General features: G+C 40.8%; 1 protein-coding gene across 2 annotated transcripts; it reads left to right on the forward strand.

Moving 5' to 3' along the window:
• Positions 1-17: 17 nt before the first annotated feature.
• Positions 18-23,013, forward strand: LOC137357113 (heterogeneous nuclear ribonucleoprotein H3-like). 2 transcript variants are annotated; one of them, XM_068023149.1, is made up of 12 exons: positions 18-121; positions 1,281-1,391; positions 3,052-3,207; positions 9,116-9,259; positions 12,683-12,821; positions 15,036-15,223; positions 15,528-15,626; positions 18,316-18,437; positions 18,911-19,046; positions 19,852-19,968; positions 21,227-21,331; positions 21,645-23,013. In XM_068023149.1, exons 2-12 carry the CDS (start codon positions 1,313-1,315, stop codon positions 21,740-21,742), a joined length of 1,383 nt encoding a protein of 460 aa, XP_067879250.1. In that variant the 5' UTR covers positions 18-121; positions 1,281-1,312; the 3' UTR covers positions 21,743-23,013. The 2 variants fall into 2 exon arrangements, with proteins under 2 accessions (XP_067879250.1, XP_067879251.1); XM_068023150.1 differs by having other exon boundaries at positions 41-115.
• Positions 23,014-23,295: the final 282 nt, after the last annotated feature.

A 23,295-nucleotide genomic window follows, 5' to 3' on the forward strand; every position in this document is an offset into this window, starting at 1 on the left:
TAAACTTCATTCGTCATAAAAACTGCCCCGGTGGACGGCATAATTTGGTTTGTTTCCGGCTGGTGACGTTGTGTGGCGCCGGCGTTGCTGTTGAGGGAGATCAGAGAGAGAGAAGGTGCAGGTGAAGTACTGCTTTGGTTTCAGTCACTGGTAGTTAGTAGGCCTTCGAGCCCCACGGCTGTTGTTCACTTAATATTTCTGATTTGAAACGTTTTTGTTCAGCTTTCATTAAAAATGAAGTGTTGGTGCGGGTAGTGGGGTGGTTGGTGGGAGTAGTGGAACACGAGGCCGTTGCGAAGCGCAGCCGCCATTTTACTCGTGTCTGTGAGGCTGTTTTGTAATGGACGTTGGTGGCGGTTTTAGTTTTCACTTCATCGCTCGACGGGGTTTTTTTTAACGGAAAGAAACCTTGAGGCGTTGTCTTTTCTCCCTCCCTCACCTCTGTTAAGTATGATTTTTGTTTTAATCGTTTGTTCCCGTACTCGACCGACATGATGCTGTTGTGGGATGGAAAACCGGCTGAGTTTGGTGAGGTGGAGCTCCCGTTTTGGTCACTAACCGATCCCGGCTTTCCTTTGTGTCCCGGGCCTTTGTCTCTAGCAGCCGCTCTTTACCCATGCTCTACGTCCCGGGGCGTGCGAGAAGGTGCCGCAGGCCATCGGCGTCTTACACGCGGTCTTTCCCAACGGCTTACTCGATCCGTTTGCGCCTCCGGGTGCAGGGAGGGGGGGGTGGCTACAATTTAAGGACCCGGGAGACATTTTACTCTTTCTCCCTCCCCCAGAAAAATAAAATCCCAAATGTCTACGCTTTACAGCATCATATCAGCCAATCAACTGTTTAAAATAATGGACCCAGTCAAGTAATAAATCGAGAAAATTTCCGATATTCACTAGCATATTTCCTGTGTTAAGGCCGAGTAAATGAACAACTATCTGATTAAAGAGCTGATGATAAGTCGTTAATTAAGTGTCCCAGATAATTTTTTTTCTCAAACTGTCTTGATGACTTCTGTACAAAGTTGCGTTTGTTTTAACTTTCTAGTAGAAGTATGGTGTGATCCTTGCGTGTAAGTGTTACAGGTGAGTATTTTTTGTTGGAATGATGCATTCATTTTAGATTGCACACTACCATCAGGAACTACATTTTCTACATTGCAACAGTGACAAGACTTCAAAAATACTTTATTGGCTGTAATCTACTTTGTACGTTCTGAGCATGTGAAAGGTGCTATATAAATGCAAGTCTGCCTTTCTAATCAAAGTGTTCTTTTTTTTTAGTTTTTTTTTAGATCGGTGTTTCACACATTGAAATGGATGAAGATTTTGTTGTTCGAGTTCGCGGACTTCCATGGTCCTGCACTGCTGATGAAGTGTTGCGCTTCTTCTCAGGTTTTGTGAATTCATCTGAATGATCTTTAAAATTTAAAAGATTGATAGAATTGATGTGTTGAGGGTGACTTAAAAGTTGAAGTATTTTAAGTATTTGAGAGAATAAATGTTACCCAAAAATTGGGTTTGCAAAAATAAGGTAATTGGGGCTTTAATTGGGGAATTGGGAATTTCAGAGGAACAGGAGTTAGAAGGAATCAAGTTTGCCCATTATTAAATATTCCTTTACCATGTGCATAAACACTCATATTCATTTGAACATTGCTTGTGTGTAGTTGCTTGCTTCTAAAGCATACATGTATTTAAAGTAGTCTTTTCTTCACTCGGCGCACTATGGCTACCTGACCAAAACTGAAAGGGGAACTGTCTTGGTACTGTTCCTTCGCATTATTTAAAAACTGCTGCAGTTTGGACCATTTTTGAGTGATTTGTCACAACTATGAGCATTCTTGAGTAATTTCTTCCCTGTTGAGCTGATTTGGTGAATAATGATAGACCAAAACATTCTAACATTTAGGCCAAATTTTAGCACATGTAATAATTCAAATGCAAGACTTTTCTTGTTTTTAAAAAAAAAAATTGTGGTGGGAGCAACATGGCAACAAAGGTTAAAATGTTAAATCTGAAAATAGCCACCGTGTCTGAGGCTGCAGAAATGTCTATGGAAAAACTTGACTAGCTGAGAAACAGCAACTTGCCTCATTCTGCATTATTGCCATTCTTTGTATAAAGGCATTCTTCCTGAATTCCCTATTAGATTTTTTTTGAGGTACAGCATTGAAACAGGCCCTTCGGCTCACCAAGTCTGCTGACCGTTAACCACCCATTTATACTAATCCTACGTTCATCCCATATTCCTACCACATCCCCTCAAATCCCCCACCACCTACCTACATTTGGGGCAATTTACAATGGCCAATTTACCTATCTACCTGCAAGTCTTTGGCTGTGGGAGGAAACCGGAGCACCCGGCGGAAACCCACGCCGTCACAGGGAGAACTTGCAAACTCCGCACAGGCAGTACCCAGAATCGAACCCGGGTCACTGGAGTTGTGAGGCTGCGGTGCAAACCACTGTGCCACCCCAAATTATTCGTGACTATTGGGTATTTGTCGTTTAAGTTTCTGTTGGGTGTGCAGATCAAGCTGAGGTGAACTGGCTAATAACCCTTCCATGTTGCTATTGAACTGCATACACCCAAGCTTGGGCTGCTAGCCTAGCTCGCCCTACTACTTTCCAATTGAACTCTGTTATGTTCACCTTTCTTCCACAACCTACCCATACGTGGTCTTGAAGGTACAATATGCTGTTTTTCAGAGTAATAAAAATTTCCTTGAACTTTTCATTGCTAGATTTCTGATTTCACAAGCAAAGGCAGTACAAGTGTGCTGGCTGTATGTGATTGGCCACAAGTTCTGGCATACTGTGAAGGGCCAACTATTGTAGTATTAGAAGCTGGGTTGGGGGGGGGGGGGTGGTGGTGGTTGTTCTGGAAATGTATGTTATCCGTATTGATTTGCTATCGACTCTACCCGTGCTTTTGGTATGAACGCATGCATTTGCTTCACAATGCCGTGGCTATTTTTAAATCTCCTTATTCCTGTACCTCACCCCAGAGTAGCACTGCAATAATTCAGTAAATCATGTATGCTGCTTTTAGATTGCAAAATATTAAATGGAACTGCTGGAATACACTTCACCTATTTAAGAGAAGGCCGCCCAAGTGGTGAAGCCTTTGTTCAGCTGGAAACTGAAGATGATGTAAAACGTGCCCTTGCAAAGGACCGGGAAAGCATGGGTCATAGATACATTGAAGGTAAGCTGATGTTTTCAGCAATCTGAAACTTGAGGTCCTGTGTATTTTATGTGTTCCTTATGGTAGGTTCCTGAATCCTGAACTGATGAGAGTCAGGAGAAAAAATGGAAGCAATAGCTTTTTATTTAAGAATCACCTAAGTATTTAGTTTCTATGACATTGGATTTGACTTTTCCAGCCCATTACCGGCTGGCTTCCCATCTTCCACCATCCATAAATTTAAGTGCTTCCAAAATTTTGTTCTCCGTATCCTAACTTGCACCAAGTGCCGTGCACCCATACCTTTGTTCACTGATCTACGTTATTTTCAAATTGCTCCATGCCTCCCTTCTCGATCTCTGTAACCTGCTGCAGCCCTATAACACTGCAGGATATCTGTGCTCAGAAGATTGGATAGAATATAAAAAGCAGCAAAGAACAGCTTAAAAACTCAGAATTGATAGTGCAACAGGAGGCCATTCGGCCCATCATGTCTGCACCGCTCGCTGAATGCAAGAGCAATTCCATCTGTTCCATTCCCCTGCCTTCTCCCCATACCCCTGCGCATTCTTCCTTTTCATAAAACTGTCTAATTCCCTTTTGAATGCTTCAATTGAACCCGCTTCCACCATGTTCTTGGGCAGCGTATTCCACACCACTCGCTGCATGAAAAGGGTTTTGCTCATGTCACTTTTGCTTCTCAACACATACTTAAAATCTGTGCCCTCTCGTTCCTTTCACGAGTGGCAACAGTTTCTCTATTTACTCTGTCCAACCCCCTCATGATTTTGAATACCTGTATCAAATCACCCCTCAGCCTTCTCTTCAAGGAAAACAGTCCTAACTTCTCCAATCTATCTTCTCCAATATATCTTCATAACTGAAATTCCTCATCCAAGGAACCATTCTCGTGAATTTTTTTCTATACGCTCTCCAGGGCCCTCTCATCTTTCCTAAAGTGCAGTGCTCAGAACTGGACACAATACTGTAGCTGTGGCCAAACTAGTGTCTTGTACAATTTCAACACAGCTTCCTTGCTCTTGTGCTCTTTGCCCATACTGATGCTTTATTAACCACTCTCTCAAACTGTCCTGCTGCCTTCAGTGACTTGTGCACATAAACACTGAGGTCCCTCTGCTCCTGCATCCCCTTTAGAATTGTACCCGTTAGTCTATGTTCTTCCTACCAAAATGAATCACTTCACAATTCTCTGCATTCAACTTCATCTGCCACCTGTCTGCCCATTCCACCTGTCTTTTTGAAGTTCTACACTATCCTCAGTTCAAAATACCTTCAAGTTTTGTCATCTGCAAACTTTGAAATTGGGCCCTGCACACCAAGGTCTAGTCATTAATAAATCAAGAGAAGCAAGGGGCCCAACATTGATCCCTGGGGAACTCCATTACAAACCTTCCTCCAGCCTGAAAAACATCCATTAACCACTACTCTTAGTTTCCTGTCACTTAGCCTATTCCGTATCCATGTTGCTACTGTCACTTTTATTCCATGAAGCTACAGGTTTGCTCACATGTCTGTGTGGCATTGTATCAAACTCCTTTTGAAAGTCCACGTACACCACATCAACAGCATTGCCCTCATCAACCCTCTCTTACCACCGCAAATAAAACTCCAGCAAGTTATTTAAACATGATTTTCCCTTAAATCCATATTGGCTTTCCTTAATTAACTCGCATTTGTGACTGATTTTGCCCTAAATTAATTTTTTTCTAGACTTTTTCCCACCACTGAAGTTAAACTGACTGGCCTAAGGTTATTGGGCTTATCTTTACACCCTGTTTTGAACAAGGGTGTAAAGTTTGCAATTCAGCAGATCTCTGGTGCCCCCCCCCCCCCCACCCCCCACCGTGCCTAAGGAAGACTGAAAAATTATGGCCAGTGCCTCTGATTTCCACCCTCACTTCCTTCAGTATCTTTGGATGCATCTCATCTGGCCTTGGAGTTTTATGCACTTTAAGTACAGACAGCCTATCTAATGCTTTCTCTATCAATTTTAAACTCCTCTAGTGTCTGACTTACCACCTCTTTCAATATTGATTCAAGACTAATGAGGGAAAAATTTGAGTATGAAAGTTGGCTAGAAATATAAAAAGATAGTGAGTTTCTATCGATATTTTAAAAAGCAAAGAGTTAACAAAGTGAGTGTTGGTCCAAAAGAAGCTGAGTCTGGGGGATTAATAATGGATGATAAGGCGATAGATGAATTGAACAGGTATTTTGCATTGGTCTTCACCTTGGAGGATACAAATAACATCCCAGAAATAGCTGTGTCAGGAACTGGAAGGGAAAGAGGAACTCAAGAAAATTAGTCACCAGGGAAATAGTACTGAGCAAATTGTCAGAGCTGTGGGCTGATGTGTCCCTGGGCCCTGATGTACTTCATCCTAGGGTCTTAAAAGGAAATGGTTAGTGAGATAGTTGATGTGTTTCAATTTTCCAACGTTCCCTAGTTTCGGGGAAGGTTCCATAATAGCTAATGTAACTCCTTTATTAAAAAAGGAGGGAGACCAAGCAGGAAACTGCAGGCCAGTTAGCTTCACATCAGTGATGGGGAAATCAGAAGCTATTATTAAAGATGTTCTAGCAGGGCAGTTAGAAAAATTCAAGGTAATCAGGCAGAGTCGACATGGTTTTGTGAAAGGGAAATCATGTTGAACCAATTTATTGGATTTCTTTGAAGAAGTAACATGTACTGTCGATTAAAGGAGAACTGGTGGATGTACTGTACTTGGATTTCCAGAAGAGATTTGATAAGGTGTCACATCAAAATTACTGTGAAAATAAAAGCTCATGGTGTTGGGGATAACATTTTGGCATGGATGCATTGGCCAGCTTGAGGCATAAAATGGGTCATTTTCTGGTTGGCAAGATGGAACAAGTGGTGTACCACAGGGATCAGTGCGAGAGCCTCAATTTTTTTCACAATTTATGTAAAAGACTTGGATGAAGCAAAATTTGCTGATGACACAAAGATAGGTAGGAAAGTAAGTTGTGAAGAGGACATAAGGCCACAAAGGGCTATAGATAGGTTAAGTGAGTGGGCAAAGACCTGACCAATGGAGTATAATGTGGGAAAATGTGAAATTGTCCAGTTTTGCAGGAAGAATAAAAAAGCATTTTATCTAAATGGTGAGAGGATGTGGAGTATTTGGGCATGAATTACAGCAGGTTAGTATGCAGGTACAGCAAGTAATTAGGAAAGCTGGTGAGACCATGTTTGGAGTACTATGTACAGTATTGGTCTCATTTAAGGAAGGATGCAAATGACTAATACCTGGAATGGGCAGATTGTCTTGAAGTTGGACAGGCTTGGTGTGTATCTGCTGGAGTTTAGCAGAGTTAAGAGGCAACTTGATTGAAACAAAAGATTCTGAGGAGTCTTGACAGGGTGGATGTGGAAAGGATGTTGCCTCTTCTGGGAGAATCCTAGAACTAGGTCACTTTTTATATATTAAAAAAAAAGTTGCCCATTTAAGACCCTTGAGAATTTTTTTCCTGAGGTTCCTGAGTCTTTGGCAGTCTCTTCCTTAAAAGGCAGTGGAGCAAACTCTTCGAATATTTTTAAGGCAGAGGTGTATAGGTTATTGGGGTAGGTGGGAATGTGAAGTTGAGGTTACTATCCACCAGCCATGATCTTGTTCTTGTGGAATGGTAGAGTGGGCTCAAAGGGCTGAGTGGCCTACCCCTGCTCCTAATTTCTATGTTGGTATACACAGGTGTATCTAACCTGATGGAAAGCATGGGAAAAAGAATGTAATCTAGTTGAAGGAGAAGACTGTGCAAATGCCTGTGCGACAGAAACCTAGTAAACAGCCAGTGTAGTTTTAGGGTAAGGGGTAATTTCCAACCTGACAACTTTGAAGTTTTTAGCGAAGGACATGAGAATTGATCAATGTAGTTTCTTGCACTTCAGAGATAACATTTCGAGCTACTGATGGTTATAATTAAACTCCAGCTGTGGGGCATTTAAAATAGGCCTAAATGTGGTGAAATTAGTTAATAAGAACAGGAAATTGCGACTTCATGACCTAATGTGGCTGAGTCCTAAATCCTTGGATGTTTATGGCACAGAAAGAGGCCGCTTGGCCCATGTCTCTGCCAGCCAGAAAAAAAAATGCCTAATCCCACTTTCCAGCATTTGGTCCATAGGTTATGGCATTTCATGTGCACATAAAAGGCTCCTTTTGAATGAGATTAGGTTTTCTGCCTCCACCACCCTTTCAGGCAGTAAGTTCCAGCTCTCTCCCCCCCCCCCCCCCCCCCCCCCCCTTGGTGAAAAATGTTTTCCTCACTTCCCCTCTAATCCTTCTGCCAATCATTTGAAATCTGTGCCCCTGAGTCACTGACCCCTCTGCTAAGCTAAATAGGCCTTTCACATGCACTCTTTCCAGGCCCCTCTCAGTTTTGGACATCTCAATTAAATGTACCCTCAGTCTCTTCTGTTTTTAGAACAACCCCAGCCTATCCAATCTTCATAGAATTTTCCAGTCATGTGAACATCCTTGTAAATCTCCTGTTTATCCTCTCCAGTGCAATTCCTCCTTTCTGTAATGAGGTGACCAGAACTGCACACAGTACTCAAGATGTGGCCTGACGAATGATTTGTATAGTTCCAACATAACCTCCCTACTCTTGTATTCGGCTAATAAAGGAAAGGATTCCATCTGCTGCCTTAAGCACCTTATCAACCTGTCCTACCTTCAGGGGTTTGTGCACGTTCACTTTCAGGTGTCTCACTTCATTGACACCTCTCTGTGTATCCTCCCATTTATTGTCTATTCCTTTGCCTTGTTTGACCTCCCAGATGCATTACCTAACACACTTCTCTGGGTTAAACTCCATTTCCTACTTTTCTGACTGGTCCACTGATATCTTCCTGATATCTACAGCTATCATCCTCGCTATCAACCCCACAGCCACTTTTTGTGTCATTGCAAACTTCCTGATCCTTCTCCTTCTATTTACATCCAGATTGTTAATGTATGCCACAAAAAGCAGGGGATCCAGCACTGAGCCCTGTGGAACGCCACTGGAAATGGCCTTCCAGTCGCAAAGACGCACGTCAACAATTACCCTTTGTTTCCTGCCACTGAGCCAATTTTGTATCCAGCTTGTATCCTTGGGCTTTTTTTAACCAGTCTGTTATGTGGGACCTTGTCATCAATCCTTCAGGTTACTTCCTCAAAAAGAACTCAAATCAAGTTAGTCCAAAATGACCTCCCTGTTTTGGGTGCTTTGCCCTAACCCTTTATTTGCTAGGGTATGTCAATGAATTGCATAACAAAACTATTTGTAAACTTCTCATTTTTCAGATACAGCAAAAAGATTTAGATCAGTCATGCAGTTGTGCTAAGAAATGGTAAATTAAATTAAGAAGGGTTATAAAGTAAGCATTGTTTGGAAACTTGTGTGCGCACCAAGTGAGTGAAATTACCGCTAGGGACTTGAGGCGAGTAATAGAATCGTGACTGCATTTAATAGTGGAGTCTGGTATTCAATTCTCATCATGTCCTGTAAAGTATGCATTGAAGACAGTCGAACAGGACTGCTTTCAAGTGAAAGGGGGAAAATTGTGTGCTATCTAGAAAGAAGCAAGGGTTAGCAAATACTTAACATTTAGTAAGATTAATGCAGAATATTATTCATGGTAAGCCAGGCAAGGATTGTGGGATGCAGGCAAATTTGAACTTGTGAAAAATACTTTCTTTTTTTAAGGAAGAATGTCTTTAAGTGTGAGAAGTCATTTACCAGATAGGATGGTATTTGCCAAATTATTCATTTTCCAATGGGAATGCTTGGCTAAGAGTTGAGCGTCAATGGTCTGAGTTTTTTTTCCCCCCCTCATCTTTGACTTTTTGTGGTAATATTTGCAGTTAGTTTTATTTTTAGTATGTGTAACTTGTGTTCACAGTGTTCGAGACTAAAGCCACTGAAATGGACTGGGCACTAAAACATGCGAACCCAAATCAAACTGAGTCAACGAGTGATGGAACAGTGCGCCTTAGAGGCTTGCCCTTTGGCTGCAGCAAAGAGGAAATTTTGCAGTTTTTCACAGGTACTCCTTGGTTTTTTTTTACTTCTCCAATAATGGAAAACCAAGTATTTGGGCATGTGGGTCTGATGTGGTAATGTCACTGTAATTTTTAAGTGGATTACTTTCATTAGGGAAGGATGGGGAATGTGTAGTTTTGGATAGCCTGTCGAATCGTTATTTATGCTTGGCATTAATATGCAAGGCTGATCAATGCAATCTTATGTAGATGAAGGGGTGTAGAATAGATGATCACTGTGACTTGCTGGCGTGGCACATAGAATTGGGCACAAGGGTTTTTTGTTTCAAAAAGTTTCTTAAAGTTTGTGAATGCCTCTGACAGTTTGCAACTTAGCATAGTGATTTACAATAAAGGCAATTCTTTACAATACGAAATGCAATTGCTGTAAAGATGCAACCGAAAGAAAACTAAGATGGCTTTTTGTGGGGATTTTGCAGTTCTGAGCAAGGGTCACAAGTTAGCTCCATAGTCCCAGCAAACCTTATTGGATCAAGTTCCCACGGCACTTTTGTGTTTTAAGGTGAACCATGTAGTTATTTTTAGGGTTTAGGTTGCACTTGTGTTGACAAAAAGCGAACGGACATTACTTTTTTAAAAACACATTGGGCCACAGTCTCTTAATTAGTAATTTTGCTTTTCCATTTTAAAGATGAAAATTATAATTTTCTAAAGAAGTTAATCCTTGAGTCCAATCTTGTGAGCCAGTAATTATAAAATGATAAATCATCCTTTAATATTTGAAGGAATAGTTTAGAATTTATTGACAATTTGAGTATTAATGTTTTCTAGTAACTTCACTTGCAGTTGCCAGTTGAAGAATTCGTTAACTGCTATAACTAATATGTTTAACTTTATTGCCACATATAATCCTCCAACCTCTTAACTGAATAATTTCAAACAAAATACTTTGTATTACAAAATGCTTAGACACACATTTAATACTCTATCTTTGAATTGTATAATGTAAGTAATACAGTGCACGTAAAACCTTTTGGTGCTGGTATTCTAAACTATTCCTTGAATATGTTTGTGTTCAGTGAAGATTTGTCACTGGGTTCAGGCGGTATAGTTGTGCTGTAATTTAGCATCTGATGTGTTGTGCCATGGAATGGTAAATGCAGGCATGTGCTTGCCATTCCCATGGAGTTTCTGAACCCACTTTTGCCAATGTTGGGAAGTGTCCACCAAAGGCTAGGCACTTTCTCCATACAGAGGTACCTGGGTTTCTGCACCTCTAGCCACTGGCTTCAGAGCCATGTTGACCGCCTGCCCTCAGGCTTATTATGCCTAAACTGGGGAGACCCACAGAAGGGATGGAAACCTAAAACGGGTGTCTCTCCATTTAATTGGGTCCTTTTGTTCTCATGTTCACATAATTTTAAAAGACCGTTTCTACTGATACAACTTGTGTTTTAAGATTTTAAGTTGTGCTACTGATGTCTTGGCACTACAATTCACTGTAGTTACTGACTGTGAAGAATTTGTAATGGGACAAGAAGGATGAAGTATCTCCACCAAATCGCTTATTGTAACCACAAAGCCTTGATATAAAACTAGAATGGGAAAAAAGCAGTTAAGTTTTTCACCATGCTCCCTCTGTTTGTTAATTTATATTTCCCTTGCCCCCTGCTTCCCCTGCAATCAACTGAACATGCCAACTGCTTGCTGTTCTATTTCATGTATTTGGTTCCTTGCTCAAATGATAATTTTCATGTATGAAAACTTCATGGTGAATGTCAGCAAGGTTTTCACCTGCTGCAGGAGTTGGGGGAGGGGACAGCATCTAAGCCCAAAGCTATCCTTACCTTGACTGATTAATTCTGTAAGGTTAACTGGATAGCAGAACTGAGTCTTGGCTGAGATGAGGTGTTTAGTGTAGAGCAGCAGTTAAACTAGCTTCCTGGGGTTGTCAGACTGTGCTGCTAATTGGTTTAGCCTGCTGATGCATTGGGGATCTGCAGGGCAAATTCCTGGATCAAGATATGTTAAGTAGTTACTTACAGTATGTTAGGTAGTTAGTAAATATTTGCATCTTGAGTAATTGAAATGCTACAAAAGTCAGGCTGCATTCAAGTCAAGTGACAATACAGTTCAGTCACCTGGCTGTTGGGCTGGTAACTGGATTTGATTTCCTTGCGAACCCTTTCTTCACAGTCAGTAACTTGCAGCAAGTAATGTAAGTGGACCTTTTGTATTTTAAGACCATGTTAAATTTGTGTATTGATGCAGAGTTTGCTTGTTGAAGGCAGTGGCTGCATAATGCTAATTACCTAAAGCAAAAAGATCTGATTTATTTTGCCATATGGCCTTTGATAGTGAAGCTTGATGCTGCTGCATTTTGTTTTCATTGACTGCTGTTAAGTTTCAAACAATCCAGTCACAACTTTTGGGTTCAGTTACGGAACTAGCCACAAGTTGCTGGCTTAATCAGCATAGTTTCTTAATTGAATGGCTATTTATACAATTCTTGAATTGTAACATTACTGGATTTCTGCCACCATAATTTTCAACTGACCTAAAACTAGTTATAGGCTATTGATCCTGAAAATTGTTTGGGATGTTTTGATGTGCTGTTTATAGCCAATGAGCGGCACTAAAGGTTATATTTAACCTTCGTTGGCTTGCACAGATGCTTGATGAAAGAAAAGGAGTGAGGCATTTTTGCACAGACCTTGCAGATATGAAACGTTGACTTGCAGATGGCCTATATTGTTCTGGAGTGCAGAAAATCACTTTTTGACTGTTTCTTCATGGACAAAGCAGGGGGAATTCACTGCCTTCTGTCATCGTGTAGTTGTCACTGCAAGTTGTGTATTGCCAGGGTTTTATGTCCAGTGTTTTAAATCCCTATTGGCACCAGTGGATTAGAATTTGCTTACCTGGCTAGTTTCATTTTGACTTAATTGTGGTTGGCCGATGTTATCTTTTGGGTAATATAAAAAAAAAAATTACATTCATTCTGCTTCTGTGAATTGCACTACCCAAGTTTTTAGTAATGTTTTCTCATTTTAATATGTCCAAATCAGAATTGGTTTCTATTGTAGATGTAATGTTGAACTAGTTGGTACATTGCCCTTGTTCCTTCATATTAACAAATTAATCATGTCTCACTAGTTTGGCTGTCTGGTAACTATTTAATAACTTAATCCAAGTTACCAAAATTGGCTATTGCAGTATCAGGCTAAATTGACAATATTTTGTGCAGGTATTGTTTTTTTTTAAACAGTGTGAGCCGAAGGTACCTGTTTTTTTTTTTGTTTTTGTTGCATCTTTGCTTTATTTAAAGAGCATTCTGTAGCCAGTGGCCTCATTTGTCAATTCTGATATCAGTACTCAATATTGATATGCTGTAGTATGTGTATGAGTAGGAATGTTTCAATTTTTAATATTGTTCCCCTTGTGGGGTATTTGTCCTTGGGTTGAAGGGTTGGAAATCGTGCCAAATGGGATAACATTGCCGGTGGACTACCAGGGGAGAAGCACGGGGGAAGCCTTCGTGCAGTTTGCATCAAAGGAGATAGCTGAAAAAGCACTGGGGAAACACAAGGAAAGAATAGGGCACAGGTGGGGATGGACGGAAGGGTGGCTCATACGTCTTTAAGCCCACTTGTTCAGGTTGCAGAATTCATCCGTTCTTGCAGAGAAAATAGTCGAACCTCCCACACGCCATTGGAAAACTTGAGTGGGGACTCAACTGATTTTTCTAAATTGTGTTAAAGATGCCCTAAACTGTAGGGCCCTCCGTATGAGTTGAAAATTGGTTGATTGTAAATGATAGAAATACTCTATCCTGGCAAATTACTAATAACAAAATTGTTTGTTCAAAGATGAGTTTCCAAAGTTTTTATTCTCCATACAGAGGGCTCTACAGTTTAGGATTGTCCCAGATGTAAACAGTAAAATTCCAACTGTTTCAATTTGATCCAATTTTTCAATAATACTTTGTTATATTTGGATTAATTAAATTACATATACACAGTGCAGTTACAAAAATTATTTTTGTAACATTTTGCAAACCATTATGACATTTTTGTCAAGTTTTTTTTTCCTATTTATAGAATTTTATCAGCTTAGTGCTTGAAGCACACAGCATTGCAGGCTTCTGGCTTCATCTAACCTATTGGGAAGATGATGACTAAGTCGGCTTGCTGATTTTATATATTCTATTCTCCTGTAGAAATATATTGCACTGAAATCAGTATTCAGATTTCCGTTCAGAAGCGTCGGTATAACTAGCCAATTGGTGAAATTTGTCCCAAATGCTTGTGTTTTACTTCAGATATCTTGCGCTAAGCTTTGTGTTTTTAAAAAAAAAACAATGTCTGACTTGATGCCTTATTCGCATGTAGCTTAGAATTTTATATGTTGGTGTTTGAGAGGCCTGTTTCACAGATATGCAGTCAGATTATGACAACCAATATTGAGATCTTCAATCCTGTTGGAGTTTTTTTCTCAAAAGTTTGCTCAAAATTCACTGGAACTGGAGGAGTTTAGGTGAAACTGTAATGGGGATTCAGAAACATACAATGAAGATGCATAGCTTCCCTCCTGGGGAGTTGTATCCCTTTAGTCTTGGATTTTTGGATCATTGCATAGGTGCAGTTTAACGCTCTCTTAATGAGGCATTTGGTCTGAGAATATAGCTTCTTCAACCCATGGAGTATGCAGCTGACTAGCTTGCTTTCAGGGTTCTGATTGCAGTCCGAGATCAGCACACTTCCAGTAGCCACTGGAAGATAAACATGGAGCACGCACTTTGCAGTTGTGTTTTAGTGAAATTAAGCAGCGCACAGCATAGTGTTTGGGTGGCTAGTGTGCTGTGCCATGTGTTATAAAGGATTTCATTGAAATCAGTCTGCTTTTTGAACTTGAGCACTGCATGTAGTGATAGATGGATGTTTCCATTCCTTTAAGGAGTACAAATATGCCTTTGAAACTGCAGTTTTTAATTGAACTGTTTGCTGCCATGATTCCAATTTGTGCTGTAGCAAGTCAGACATTATTTTTTTTAATTGTGATATAAGGATTATTGCAACATTTTGCATAGCTGCCATTTAAATTCATGTTAATTGTGCTAAGACTGTTTTTTAAACTGGTGAAGTAGATTGATTGCTCTGGTGAAAAGTTAATTTTACTGTGCACTGAATTTAGACATGCAATTAACTGATTTAGCAAGCGGATCATTTTCTGAGTATAAGTGGCCTTGTCAGGGTGTCATCTAATTATAATGGATGAACCTGCCTCTGATTTCCACTGGATACATTTGAAAAGTCAAGTTTTTGAATTAATATTTCAATAATGTATAAATGTGTGTTTACGAGTTGTCATAAGTAATACACCAAACTCTATTGACTCGCTTGTTTTTGAAGCAGAGCGATGTCAGAAAGTTTCACTTTGACTGTTTTGTTTTAGGGTGAAGTGCATTCCCCATCTTTGAACCTTGTTGTTTGCCTTGACATTCCAGTCTGTTTCGAAAGTGAATGGGGACGATGACTATCAGTCTGCTTTTTCTTAAGCCTCTGAATGTAGACTTTCTTTATAAAAAAAAAAAAAAAGTCTGCTTCAAAATTGCTTTTCATTGCCTTTGGTAGGCATGCTTTGTAAGTTATGGCACTTGAATTTTTTATTGCAATTTTGAAAGTGTGTTGTGTGGAAGAGAAATAGCTGAAATTGAAACTTTTCACCACAGCAATCGTGACTAAAAACATTAACATTTTTAGTGATGAGGTAAAATATAGTCAAAGCCATGAGGTAAATATGTTCATTGTGGCTGTTTAGGTATATTGAAATCTTCAGGAGCAGTAGAGGCGAGGTTCGAGCTTATCATGATCCTCCTAGAAGGTTAATGGGACAGCGGCCAGGTCCCTATGACAGACCAATGGGTGGAAGAAGTGGCTATGGTGGTCCAGGGCCTATGAGAGGAGACATGTTTGACCGCACACGCAGAGGATCTGGATATGGTGGAGGTAAGAGCATGTCAAATTTTGAATTAACTTTTCAGTTTAAGTGTGTTACTGGGTATAGAGAAAATTGATTTAACATGTTACATTTCAGCTCATGGATTTCCTCCCGTGTATTTGCACTAGATATTTTTCATAAAGACAGGTCTTTGATTTACTTGTTGATTTTTAAGTTAGAAGAACAAGACATATAATGTGGCTTTGAAAGCATTTTTATCAAACAATAGATCACAAATTAATTGAAAGGGGGTGAAAGTGCAACTAGGTACGTGTGTTTGGGCCAAGCTGCTAAATTTATTTCTCTTCCTAGGTTATGGCAACTTTGAAGATTATGGTTACAATGATAACTATGGCTATGGACGTGATGGATATGGACACAATTCTAGGGGTGGTGGAATGATGGATAGAGGTAGGAGCAAGAAGTTTCTGGTCCAGATGTTGGCTTGTGAGAAAAAGACTTGCATTCAAGTTGGAACTTGATTAATCCTTTTAACATGTGACAAGTGAGAAATTTTCAACAGAGCAAACAAGTTAATTGGTTTACTACTCAATGGATGCATTCAACTAATTGCTGCTGGAGTTGCATATCTTGAAATTGTGCTGTCATGATGGAATAAATGAATTGATGTGATAAGAACCTGCTGGTAGGGAGAAACTAGTTTGAGATGTATGCAGATGTACAATTGAATATTGGCTTCTAAATGACTCCTGACAAGGCTACAAAGTGCCAACATCAGTGCATTCCCAGCTGCGCACACGTGCAGAACAATTTCTTCCTGCTGGTATGGTTCTGTGCATGCACAGCCTATGTCAACACTCGGCTTGCCGGGACTAATTTGCGCATGCGTTCTAAAACGTCATTGTGCTGCAAAGAGGCCACTGGCTCCCTGCCTCGCTGCTGTCTTCTGTCAGCCACTCGCTCCTGACCTCGTCTCTTCCTTCCCCACTCCACCCCACCCTGGCCACTTGCTGCAGGTCTCTGCGCTTGCCCAAGCAGATCGCCACTGGAGGGAGTGGCGAGGAGCCGCTCACGCTCTGCCTTGCACTTCAGCTTGTTCCCACTGCTGCTTCGGGCTGTGTGGGGGAAGGCGGCGAGTGGCTGAGAAGGCAGCGGCGAGCAGACAGATGTGGGAGGGAGCAGCGAGGAGAAGCATGGTGGCAGGACGGAGCAGAGGATTGTTGGGGGTGGAGTGGAGGTGGCAATCACAGCCATTGAGGGAATTGGGACTTAATTTGTTGTTTGATAGATGACCGCATTTGTTGACAATGCGATCGGTAGGTGGCGCTGTTTTGGTACATGCACAAATACAGCATGTGCCACTAAAAGTCACAGCTTGCGACTGTAGCAGCTGCTCAAAGAATCACAGATGAAACCTAACAAACACGTGGTAGCATACAATGGCCGGAGTGAGAGTGGGGCGGGGAGAGCAGCGGTGACGGTGGCGGGCGAAAGAGGGAGGGGGGAAAGAAAAGAGGGGGGGGGGGGAAGAAGAGAGCTGGATGGGGGGGAGCAGCGGAGCGGAAGAGGAGTGCCTTTTTCTGTTCATGCGCCATAAACACAACAGCAAAAGACTTAGCAGCCAGTCCCTGGACCCGGCGACACCAAGGTCTTCGCACGCTCGCTCCTAGTGGCTTTCTACGGCCTCTCGCTTCCGAACCCCCTCCATTCAGCCACTCCCTCCAGCTGCGGATGCCCAATCCAGTTGCTTTCTCCCCTACCCAGTTGCTTTCTCCACAGTACTTCAGGCATTGCAACTGTCTGGTCCCTGCATTTTGCATGCTCGCTCTCTTTTTTCCCCCCCCCCCCTCCCTCCACCACAGTTGAATATCTGAAGTGCAGTTGCACAGTTGCAAAGTCGGGGAAATAGCATGCAAAACAAAACCTCAACAATTCTGGGTTTAATTATTGAGAAGTTTTATTAAGTTCATTAAGCATCCGAGGAACTGCTGTGCATGGATACATGAGTGTTGTGTCCAGCATTCCCAAGAGACAGACAGGCCGAGTCTCTGCTATGCACAGCTAAAGAGATTGTTCCTGGAGAGCCTTGTGGTGAATGAACGCTTGGCTCTCTATTCCACTACTGTATTGTCCATGTGAAGAAGGCAAAGTCACAAGAGTCTGAGCTCAGTCTGTTCTTGGTGAATGTTCCCCAAGCGCATCCCAATGTGCATTCCCAATTCATCCATAAATGCAATGTTCCTTTCCACATCGTGACAAGCTCCACAGCATGATCCAGTTGCCTTCGTTGCTTGAATGCTGACCTTAAGTCTCAAGGATTGTTTTCTCGATGGCATGTTTTACATGAAAAGAAATAAAGTAAATCAGTCAGAGCTTGCCTCCCTCCATCCACTGAAATTACTGTTGGGCACACCTTTTTAAGTTCTGCAGTGAAGGCACCAATTGATAACGTCGCCAATGAAGCACTTATTACCCACCTCAGATGCAGGAATCAGCACATCCTTGCGTCCTCTCTACAGTGCCCCAGACAATGGAAATATTTTCAGAGCAGCTTACCTTGGAACAATCTCCTCTGTCTAATAAAAATGAAGCCAATCTCCAGAACGACTAAATAATTGAGAAAATGCCCAACGAAACCTCTCCTCCTTCCACTTTCAAAAACTCGCGCTGAAGCTTTGACGCATGCGTGAATATCGGAAGATTGTAAGAAGCGCATGCGCCGAGGCCAACCTGGCGCGTTGCCGGAGGAAGACGACTTTACGCGATGACGTCATCTGCGCATGCGTAAACTGGTCCTTGCAAGCCGGACCGCAGCACATGCGCAGAGAGCAGGAGACCGTCTGCGCACGTGCGCACTGCGGCGCTGCTTGATGAGGTCAGCGCTGGCAAGCGTTGTCATGAATCACTTTATTAGATTGAGCAGCACCATCTTTATTACTGGCAGCTGCCTGGACATTGTAGACAGTGACGTTTAGTGGATGAAGCTGCATTTGTGCATGTGCCAGTTCTGTGCCACCTAGTGGTTGGTTTGTCAGCAAACGCAGCCTGTTGAACGAACTTGTATTTTGAAATGTAATGTTGGGTGGTTGGGTTCTGACTTCAGTCACTCCACTCTGAATTCTGTTTGTTTTTGATATAGGAATGGGCAGCCGTGGTTATGGTGGGGCAGGAGATGCCAGTCCACTTTTTCAGAATGGTACAGGTCATTATGTACACATGAGAGGATTACCTTTTAGAGCTTCTGAAGGAGATGTTGCTGATGTAAGTATGGCTTTTGGTAATTATATTTGTTGGTAAATGTGCCTTGTGTGGGAAAGGAAGTCCAACGGAAAACTGCAACATGTGTCGGTGAAAACAAATATCCGTTTCATTGCATTGATTTGAAGTCTAAACTTAAACTTAATTTCTAATTATACTCCTGTTGTACAAATGGAGAAGAGCTGTAGTACAGTGTTGGGATGGAAGTTTCCTATCTGTTAGCCTTTATGCGCCTTAGCACTAACTCTTCGGATAAGTCAGCATATTGATTTAAATTACTTTGAAATATGCTGTACTTGACCTTGCAGTGCTCAGTACTGGCAAGGTGCTCAAAATCAAATTCGTGCATTTTCAGCACACAGCGACCCTCTCTTTGAGCAATGCCAGTGAGAATGTTTTTATTTTGCTTTGCTTAACAGGAATCAAATGAATATTGTTCTTGTGTGGTTTACAACTGCAACTTCTATTCCCTGTAGTTTTTTTCACCACTGATTCCTGTAAAGATCAACTTTGAATATGGTTCTGATGGTCGCCTGACTGGAGAGGCTGACGTTGAGTTTGCTACCCATGAAGATGCAGTTGCTGCCATGTCTAAAGACAAAGCACATATGCGTGAGTAATTTATTCTGGACTGTGTTAATGACTATCATGTAACCAACATGTTGCAGCATCTCCTAAAATCAATTTAAAAGGGTGAAAATTCAACCATCCTGATTTGAGGGAGAGCTTGACTGCATATTTAGTTTGTGTACCAACTGTTATACAAGTCATGTTTAGTGCATTCTTTCATTTTTGAAAGAATATATGTTAAACTAGTTTCTTAATTACCCAAATACTGCCTTGTTCTTGGAAAGACACCCTACACGATGGTAAGGTTAATTTCATGAAAGAGAATGCTGGAAATTTTCAGGTTCGGCAGCATCTATGGAGGAGAGTTAATGGTTCCAGTTGATGACCTTTCATGAGAACTGCACCATTAACTTCTGGGATGCTGCTGGACCTGCTGAATGTTTCTAGAAATTTTTGTTTTTCTTTCAGATTTTCAACATGTGCATTTTGCTTTTGATTTAAGATTGATTTTTGTGTTTGAGTCATGGTAGGATTTTAAACTGTTGGAATTATCTTCTTTAAGAACTCAAGTTCTTGAGAAACCATGACTGGGGGATTCCTCCAATGTCAAAGTTGTGCCTTGTTAGTGAGCTCAGTAAATATTTGAATTTTTGCTGTTTCCATTTAGCACAGGTGGTGCAACAAATATTTGTAACTATCTAATTTTGGGGAATAAAGTATTTTCCAAAACTCTGAAGAGTGAGTTAATTGATTTTTGGCTATGGCCCTCATTTTAAAACTGTTTGCTAACGTGCACTCACGAATCAGAAATTATTGTATGCTAACTGATATTTATTTATTTTTTTAGAACACCGATATATTGAGTTGTTCTTGGATTCAACTGCTAATATGGGAAGTGGGCCTGGTGGTTATGGAAATCACAGAATGGGTGCTATGGGCATGGGTATGGACCATTATGCTGCAGGTAATTTCTTATCACGTTCTGACACTTTACATTTATACAAGTATAACCTTTGGGTGGGGATGATTCTGAATGAATTTCACAGATTTGCGGAATGGTGGAGGAATCAAATTTTCTGACTTGCCAATGTTGGTTTTGACATCATAGCCAGCTCCCATCAAATCATATTTACTTCAGTGTTGATTTGCTGATTTTGAGAGATGCCGTCAAAATTGGAATAATGACCAAATTTGTGACTGGATGCATAACAATCCTCTGGAACTTTATGGATGTGAAGACTTGAATTTGGGGTAAAGATGTTTATTTGGTTCGCACCGGTAAAATTAAACTTGGATGATAAGTGATGAGAGGGCAGATGGCTGAAGCATGGGTACAGGAAGTACCATTTTCCCCAAAAATAAACTTCACTCATAAAATTTGTAACATTTCAAATTTGACATTACCTAACGTGCAATACAGATCAGTTTCTTTCAATACTGTAAATGATGGGCCTCGCTACACTTGCCATTATAGGTTGTATTTACAATGTATATTGATATTTCATGTCAAATATTCTCTCGGGTTTTTAGTTTCCAGCTTCTTTGTACAATTTGTGATGCAAATACATCAGTGCTGCCCTCTAGATTGCATGAAGCAGTTCCCTTTCCTTGCCTCCCATTTTCTTCCCCCCCCTCCCCCCCCCCCCCCCCCCCCCCCAGCCATTTTTTTTTTTTGCCAAAGGGAGAAATCTTTGGCCAACTAATAGTCTTAATCCTTTACCTGAAGGCATTTTGTATCTTGTTTTCAGACAGCTGCAGGAAAACACCTTGCTATTTGAATGTGGGTAATTTACATGAGGAGATGAGCATAGTGTAGAGCAGAAATGACAAGTCATGCAGATTGTATATTGATTGGAAAGTATTCTGCTTAAAACGAGCAAATGGCATTTTTATTAGAATCAAGTCCTTAAATGCAGAAATGATTTCTTTTTTGCCTTTTGCAGGGAGAAAGGTTGCAATAATGCTGAAGGGAGGTGGTTTTGACACCTTGGGCTTCAATGCAAATTATTTCCTTCCATATTGCTACTTTTTGCATTTATGGACACTACACTGTTGAAAGAAGGCAAATAGTTATGCTTGTGCAGGACGGTGACTGCTTTTGGGCAGGACCTGGGAGCAGCATCAAGTGATTGGTGTCAGCATGGGAGTGACCAGTCACAAGTCATGATTTGAAGATGGGGGAGAATTGATGAAATGTCTAAATTTCAATTTTCTTTTGATAGGCACTCAAGGAGGCTATGGGCATAACAGTCAGGGTATGGGAAATAGCTATGGCAATATGGGAAATAACTACAGTGGATATGGAAATGCAAGTGCACGTGGATTTGGTAAGTGCAGTTGCTGCTTGTACTGAATCTTTGATCTACAAATATTGATGAGCAGGCTTACTTTGCAAACAAGCTGTTGGGGAATTAGTTGCAAGCTTAATGGTTACAGTATTGCATGAAATGAATGCTTGCCCACCTTTTGTGGCCACATTCAGGGCTGCAGAGCAGTTACTGAGACTGCTTCCCCTTTCTGCATTTTATAATTTATACTTTATTACTAACTTATAGACTAACTTAATGTTGCAGCTTGAAATTTGTGAAATGTGAATCAGGAAATACCTTCTTAAAAATTAGTGTTTTCTTTCATTTACAGGCTATGGTGGTATGGGAGGAGCTGGATATTCCAACAACCCAAATCCAAACATGGGAATGGGAAACTTAGACACAAGCATGGCTGGATGGAGAATGTAAACTGTTAATGTTAAGAGTAATCAGGCCATGAGCCAGAAGCTTCAAGAACCCAAACTCTGCCACTATTTCATAATGGATGACCAATGCAGCATCATTGCTGTTTTCTTCAAAACCAAAAGCAGTAATATTTTTACTAATAGAGCTACTTTGCGATTCTTTTTATTTTTTTACATGTTTTGGTGTAAACATATAGAAATCCCATGTTGCTCAGACATTGGGTAATTTTGTTTGAAGCTTCGGGTATTAGACCTGATGGAGAGGGAAAATTGTTTTGATAATTTTGGACTCGGGTGAATGTGGCAAATCAAAGTAAACATCTAGTGCAAAGCCTCCTTTTGATGAACTACATTTTATTATTTTAACAAAACTAAGTAACTTTAGATCATCTTTAAAAATATGCTCAGATGAGCAATTTGTGATTGCTTTTTTTCTACCTTGGTGGTACCATTTAAGAAAAAAGGGAGGGGTTTGAACTTGGTATTCTTATATTCTTGCTATGGTATTTACCAGAAACTATTGGGCCATCAATGAAATGTCCACACTTCGTTCAATTTAAAGTTGTGTTGTCACTTAAATGTAGAAATGTGCAGTTATGGGCGTCTTTAGAACATCTTTTAGCATTGATGTCTTTCAAAAGCATTTTCTATTCCATTTATTTTCTCATTCGACCACTACTACAAATACTGTTGCAAGTTGCAGTTTGGTTGCTGTTTTTATTATCCTTTTTTTTTCCCCCCCATTTCTCTCTGCCCATTCAGTAACTGCTAATTGGGAGTTTCTCAGTTGGATTGAGATGGGACAATTCTTAGCCATTGTAGGAAGGGCATACCATCCTGTTTTGACTTTCTGGAATGCTTTAACAGATAAAAGCCAAGAAGCAGATTTGGGGTGTTAAGCGGGTGTTGAGCTGTCAGTTCTTCCAGCAATTTAGGTTTATTGTGGAGCGTTTTGGTATTGGAAATCCTGACGAGCATGTTTTTTTTCAGCAGTTGCTATGTTTTTTTTTAAAGTCTGTCTGGTTCACATCGTATTTTAATCTTGATTCGTAATTTTTTGACTGTTAGCAATGTAGTTTTAAAAATGAGAAGTGTATCTTTGTACCTTTTTCTACAAGAGGTGCTTTTTTTGGTTACCATGTTTTGTTCAGTGGGATCTATTGACTTTGACACTTGAATGTGCAGCTTCTGAAACCTGTACATTTTGTCAAATATGTGAAAGATGACTTACTGTACATTTCTAATGGTGAATATAATAAAGTGTAATTTCAGAAATATGTGCACAGGATGAGATTTGTTAAGGGTTTGTCGGAGCAGGTTGCTCATGTGAGCTCTCGTTTATGCATGAACTTTGCAGAATTGCCATTTGTGCTATAGATCGTCAGCTAGGGGACTTAAATGATGAAACTGGCAGTCAGTTTTTTTTTAATACAGATGTCAATTGCAGAGTTCCTGTCGACCTTGGTGTGTTTATTCTCAAATCTTTGGCAGGGAAGGTTATGGGATAACCAGAGGGCACAGATCTAGGGTGATGGCAAAAGAACCAGAGGCAACATG

This window comes from Heterodontus francisci, chromosome 47, assembly GCF_036365525.1.
Source record: "Heterodontus francisci isolate sHetFra1 chromosome 47, sHetFra1.hap1, whole genome shotgun sequence".
Taxonomy (NCBI): Eukaryota; Metazoa; Chordata; class Chondrichthyes; order Heterodontiformes; family Heterodontidae; genus Heterodontus; species Heterodontus francisci.